Source organism: Triticum dicoccoides, chromosome 4A (assembly GCF_002162155.2).
Source record: "Triticum dicoccoides isolate Atlit2015 ecotype Zavitan chromosome 4A, WEW_v2.0, whole genome shotgun sequence".
Lineage (NCBI taxonomy): Eukaryota > Viridiplantae > Streptophyta > Magnoliopsida > Poales > Poaceae > Triticum > Triticum dicoccoides.
In genome coordinates this window covers 5,095,824-5,102,468 of record NC_041386.1, presented here as the reverse complement: position 1 = coordinate 5,102,468, position 6,645 = coordinate 5,095,824, and the positions used below count along the sequence as shown (strand labels likewise).

The 6,645-nt window shown below is 48.0% G+C and overlaps 1 protein-coding gene across 1 annotated transcript; it reads left to right on the top strand.

The window, feature by feature from the left end:
• Positions 1-2,748: 2,748 nt before the first annotated feature.
• Positions 2,749-6,181, top strand: LOC119288503 (probable flavin-containing monooxygenase 1). Its single transcript, XM_037568114.1, has 5 exons — positions 2,749-3,389; positions 3,466-3,706; positions 4,966-5,144; positions 5,323-5,675; positions 5,755-6,181. The coding sequence occupies exons 1-5, from the start codon at positions 2,907-2,909 to the stop codon at positions 6,092-6,094; spliced, it is 1,596 nt and encodes a 531-aa protein (XP_037424011.1). The 5' UTR covers positions 2,749-2,906; the 3' UTR covers positions 6,095-6,181.
• Positions 6,182-6,645: the final 464 nt, after the last annotated feature.

Here is a 6,645-nt window from a genome sequence, read left to right as displayed (position 1 = left end):
TATATACGGTCCACGCCGAGGTCAAAGCTCGAATTGAAGACACGGTCCTGATAGAAAGTTCAGATGCAACATACACTTGCTGCTCGACCTAATTCCTGATTTTCATAATTATGCCTGGCTGTAGCATATGCGTGTTCAAGGTCAGCCCTGCCGAGTCTTCTGGCTGGTTTTTGGTGTTCATAAGCAGTGGACGTACATACATGCACATTAATTATGTACTCTCAATACAATGACCCGGCAGCTAATCATGTTGGTTTGGTGTATTCACTATCATATATACATAAATAATCAGGTACGATTATAAGATCGATGTACCTTTGAGGGTCTGAAATAGTGTGAAGGGAGTGGTATTTCTTTTCCTTGGCAAGATCATCATGAAATAACAAGGATAGGCTTTTAAACAAGTGAAGCGTCCCGCCAAAACAAAAGTGAAGCCTAGTACGGCACTGAAGTGAAATGTGTAGCAAAGTCCAAAATTATGAAAATGTACCAAATTCTTTATATATGGTGTACTAGCTACTACATCCGTTTCTAAATATAAGTCTTTTTTAAGATTTCACCATGGACTATATACGGATGTATATAGATATATTTTAAAGTGTATATTCACTAATTTTTTATGTAGTTCATATTAAAATCTCTAAAAAGACTTATATTTAAGAATGGAAGGGTACTATTCACAAGAGCCGCAGGAGTTTCAGCACAGTAGTTTGATTTATCCGTAGAAAAGTACCACTACGTGTATTGAAGTTTTCAAGTTGTTTTCTTGTATTAGTTTGGTTTGCTGCTTCCATACGGCGGTGACAGGGAAAGAATAGTCCGCGCACAGCTTAGCACGGATGAAACGACGCGACAAGACGTGGCAACAACCAAATTAAAGGTCATGCTAGCTAGCTACATAGGGCTGAAAGGAACATTCAGCTGGCGACGTGACATGACATGGGAGATATAGCCATGCATGTAGGCGCGTTCGTAGCCAAAAATGGGAAGGCACGGTCGAGATCGTTGGCCGTCGTCCGGGTTACACACAACCCTTTCCTTGTTCCCCGGTCCAAAGCTACGTGCGATTAAGTTTCTCCCGGTCCACATGATCAGAGGAACGAGATGGAGGGGCCGGCTTGACACGGTCGTGCATGCATGGCTAGTTTACTGTAAAAAAAAAATTATGCCATGTGTCTGAAAAGGACATGGCCAGTTTACGGTCGGTGCATCTGAGGTGATCAAGTCAAGTTTAGTACATACAGTATCGTACGTGCGTTTAGAATATTTTTTGTTAAGAATAAAATTTGTAAAATAGAATGATGTGGAAACTAGGTATTGCCGAGTCAGTGCATACATGCTTGCATACTGGTGGGCAGGGGAGTACCATGTACATCTTCCATGATGCAGAGGACACCAGGTCCAAATTCCTTCCAATTGATTTCATGTATGTATATAAGGATTTCCTATTTGTAAGTCACCTAAAATCGTTTTGGTGCCAGTCAAATTTCCTAGCCATTGAATTTCAGTCCAACGGCTCTGCTCCATTTTTCACCTCCCGCGAGCCCATCTCCTTCTTCACCCATGCCTCTCCTCCGCCGGCAATGCCGCGGCAAGCCACATTGTTTCTGTCCCGGCACGGCCTACTCCGCGCCGTGTAAAATGAAAACCACTCATGAACTCTCCCTTGAACATGTGAACTCCTTCATGTCCTATGCGATCGTAGCCGCGGCGTCCCCAATCAGGTCCTGGTGAGGCCTCACTGGGATGCTCCGGCCAGACATTTCAGCCCTGTCATGGCCTTGCTGCTATGCTCGCCTCCGCGCTGACCTTGTCTCAGCCTTGTTGCCATGCGCCACCCCCTTTTTTCTTCATGAAAAATGACTTTGACAAAACTTTATTTCAGGCAACTCACAAATAGCCCATGATTAATTTTTAACACCCCAACTCGAAGTGATATGCATGTGTGATTTTATACGGATACTGGGTCCAAATCGTTTTATTTGATATTTTTTGTGTGTATGCATAATGTTTGACAGCCCAACTTGAAGTGTCAACATGTGTAATTTTATAGAGGTACACACCGGGTCATTTTCGTTCTAGGTAGATGGTAAGATGTTGGCATTGGTGTGCACCTGCACGCCGGAAATTCGCCGGGGCACGCATCTGCCCAACCTGTGCCAGCTGCCCAATCGCCCTGTGATCTGCAAAGTCGTTGGATCCCGCACGAGGGCACATCAAGTTTAAAATTTTAATTTTTTAAACTTGTGATTTTGTCCGTCATAGTTTTTGAAACATAGGGTTTTGTCGGTCGCTCGTACCAAGTTTTATAGTTGAAATTTAAAACTTACGATTTTGTTGGCCACTGGTTCTGGAATTTACGATTCTGTCAGTCGCTCGTACGTACCAAGTTATAAAAGTTGAAACTTAACAAAGATTTCAAAACTCATCAAAATGGTTCTCATTTGAAAGACCTGGTCACCGGAAACTCAAATATGAAACAAAACTTAATTTAGTCGTTTGGTTCAAAAGCCAAGAGGAAAAGAGGATGCGTGCTCTCCAGACCTGCATACCTCCGACCTAGCTGGCCGGCTTTCCAGTTCGCTAGCTGCGGCATTTCTTCTCTCCCTACGTTTCCGTACGTTTTCTAAGAGAAACTGTGGAAAGCTCACATGCTCGAGAGCCCCCGTGCTAGCATCCCTAACCCTATAAATACACCAGGCCCTCCCTTGTCGACACCAACACACACAGAGCTCAACAGCGCCTCCAGCTCTAGCTCTCTCGCAGCCTCCTACGCCTGCAAGAATCAGCTCTCTCGCAGCCTCCTAGCTACGCCTGCAAGAAGCAGCTAGCCAGTGCGCACACATCCCTCGATCACCTCAATCAGCACACACACAGCCAGTTCCATCCAACACCTCGGGTAGACGATGGCCATGGCGCAAGGACAAGCGGCACGGGCCACGAGGGAGACCGTGCTTCCGGTGTCCCGCGTGGCCATCATCGGTGGCGGGATCAGCGGCCTGGCCGCGGCGAAGCAGATGGCGGCCTACGACCCCGTCGTGTTCGAGGCGACGCCGTCCGTCGGCGGGGTGTGGAAGCACTGCGTCTACCGCACCACGCGGCTGCAGACGCCCCGCCCGGACTACGAGTTCTCCGACTACTCCTGGAAAAACCGCGACGACCCTTCGTTCCCGACCCACTCGGAGATCGTCGACTACCTCGAGGGCTACGCCGACGAGTTCGACCTCTGGCGTTACATCTCATTCGGGTCCAAGGTGGTGGACATCAAGTTCCTCAGCGGCGCCCGGGCCGGGTTCACCGAGCTGTGGAGCGGCACCGGCAAGGATCCGCTCCGTGGCAAGCCCATGTGGGAGGTCGGCATCGTCACCGGCGACTCCAACACCGTTCAGGTACCATATATACTTTGACATGCTGGTTTCAAGATAATTTGTATTCAATCGATCTCACACGCACGGTAATCTGCAGTATTACAAGTTCGAGTTCGTGGTGATGTGCACGGGGAAATACGGCGACGTGCCGCGGATGCCGGTGTTCCCGCCGGGGAAGGGGCCGGAGGTGTTCAAGGGGACGGTGATGCACTCGCTGGACTACTGCAAGCTGAGCGAGGAGGAGACCGTTGAACTGATGCGAGGCAAGAAGGCTGTGGTGGTTGGCTACAAGAAGAGTGCTATTGATCTAGCCAACGAATGTGCCCAGGCAAACCAAGGTGCGTATATATTGATTGGAAGATTTAACATGGTTTGAACTAAAATTCTCCTAAAATATGGACAAAATTCAACATGGAACTATGCATGAAACTAGCAGAAGGCAGATAAGCTATCATAATGTAGAAAAAGAATATGCCAAGCAAGTTCACACAGAGCTTATATATAACAAAACAAAACAGGATAGTAATATGTGTTGTGGAAACGTCCCATCATTCGATGAAGTGGATGTCTGAATAATACATGCCATATTTGGTGACATGTGCCTTAGAGATTTCGGAGAGTTGGATACTCTGGTCCAGAAAAGGTCACTCTTGTCTTGACCCCTCGCACACTTCATCATGCACTATTATAATTCTAGGTAGGTCTCTTGCATTTACAAGTTCAAAGTACACTAGACGCAATCAGTACGCATACCGCCTTGACTTTTACCGCATGAGCAATTTATAAGCACCACTCAATCATATATGTAACAAAGTGTTTGCATGTTTGACCAGTAGTAGCAGATTTGCAACAAAGATTATCTGCCGTTCCAACCGAACTTTCAAAACTAGACTGGTAGCTGGCATGGCGTCCTAACAAACTCACTTGAGTATGCATTTCAGCAGTTTCTCAAAACATAGTATAATCAGTGCTGGTACCGAACAGGTTGACGCTTGACCTGAAATTAGTTTTTTTTATCAAAAGGGGTTTACCCCTGATTTTCATTAAGAAAACAATAATAGTCCACTATACAGCCAAAACGCACTCATTTGCAGAGCGGAGAAACTGACACGCCCAGTTCTCACCAGATAGTAAATGCTCTAGAACCCAAGCTGGAGTAAAGACCTGAAATCTTCTATATCTAAATAGCTAGCCCCTATTAATATATTTCTCTCAACATGCAAGCATGCCACATCATCAAGCAACATGCATAGCAAAAGACCCATCACAATTCACAACATGCATTCATGCACATGAAAATGTCCACCTCAACATGCAAACATATATTAGATATTTTACAATACATTAATCAAACACAATAAAGCATATGGATTTGCAATTTTAGTTTTCGTAGTATCACTATTTACGTTCCATAGAAATCACATATCATCGAAATGTATTGCAAATATTCCCGCAACAACGTGCGGGGTATCATCTAGTTAGTATAGTAGGAACAACTGGATGAGTCATGATTCCGTGTAGGAAACAAGAGCTAGATCGAGATGTGTTTGATATGGATCGACCCATTAACCGGTCGCGTTTGCTTGTTTGTTTGCAGGCGAGGGAGGGCAGCCGTGCACGATGCTGGTGCGGACCCTGCACTGGGTGGTGCCATCGTACTCCATCTGGGGCTTGCCATTCTCCATGTTCTACTCCACACGCTTGTCTCAGCTCTTCTACGAGCGGCCCAACCAAGGGTTCTTCCGATCCCTCGTCTGCCGCCTCATGAGCCCACTGGTATGTGTGCGTCAGAATTCATCTCACAGCGTGAAACTTGTACATGATACACATGCACGTATATAGGGAAATACTTATGAACGTATTAACATATATATGCACGTGTGCATGCTAGAGACCTTGCATGCATATCACAATCTGAGAGCAACGTGTTGTGTTTTGAATTCTGGTGGTGCAGCGGGCAGGGGTGTCAAAGTTCATCGAGTCGTACCTGTCATGGAAGCTGCCGCTGGGCAAGTACGGTCTGACGCCGGACCACCCCTTCGTCGAGGACTACGCCAGCTGCCAGATGGCCATCCTCCCTGAGGGCTTCTTCGACATGGCGGACCGTGGCCTTGTCTGCTTCAAGAGGACCTCCGCCGGCTGGTGCTTCTCGCAGAACGGCGTGGTCCTCGACGACGGCGCCAAGGTGGAGGCGGACCTTGTCTTCCTCGCCACCGGCTTCGAGGGCAAGGACAAGCTCCGTGAGGTCCTGCCAAAGCCCTTCCGCGACCTCGTCGTCGGCAAGTCTTCCATGATGCCGCTCTACCGGTACGTGTACACGTTGCGTTTATCTTTTGCTCCAACATATACAAATCGATCGACGCTGAAGTGCAATTTATTTTGGCAGTGGCACGATCCACCCGCTGATCCCCAACATGGCGTTCGTCGGGTTCGTGGAGAGCGTGTCGAACCTGCACACGTCGGAGCTGCGGTGCCGGTGGCTGTCGGGGCTGCTGGAGGGGCGGTTCGAGCTGCCGAGCGTGAAGGCCATGATGGGGCACGTCGCCGGCGAGGCCGACGCAATGCGCCGCACCACGCGGTTCTATCGCCGCCACTGCATCTCCACCTACAGCATCCACGACAGCGACGGCATGTGCGCCGACCTCGGCTCCGCCACGCTACGTAAGGGCAACTGGATCGCCGAGCTCTTTGCGCCATACAACAACAAGGACTACAAGGAACAGTAACTCATACGTACGCATAGCACAGTACACACATCGTCCTACGTACGCTACATTTACTTGACCACAACAATACCCACGGCCGAGTCTGTATGTAGCCCCGTATAATACATTCTTTTAGTAAAAAAATTACAAATATACATGATTTCATTGGTGGCTAATAATATCCATCGTGAACAAGAATATACTAGTGGTTAGGGCTTGTCATTGCGGTCCTCTTGTGAGCGTTTCTATGCGTTGCCATGTTGGCTCTGTACTTTAGGCTGGCTAGCTTTGGTGCCATGTTGGCTCTGCACATTGGGCTAGCTTGTTTACTATTTGTTTTGACTCGTGTATATGAACATTGGCTTGTGTGCTCCTTTGGAAAAGGTACAACGCCGTTGTCTTCAGAAGGGCCACGCCCTCCCTTGCTTCTACCCTCAAGGCGTCCTGTAACGACGCCGTCCCCTCGCGCGGATGGTTTGCCATGGAGCACTGTGATCACATTGATGTTTGGCTGCGCGCGCTTGTTCCCCATCCCAACCCTATGACGGTTTGCCCGAAAAGCCCATACTGGC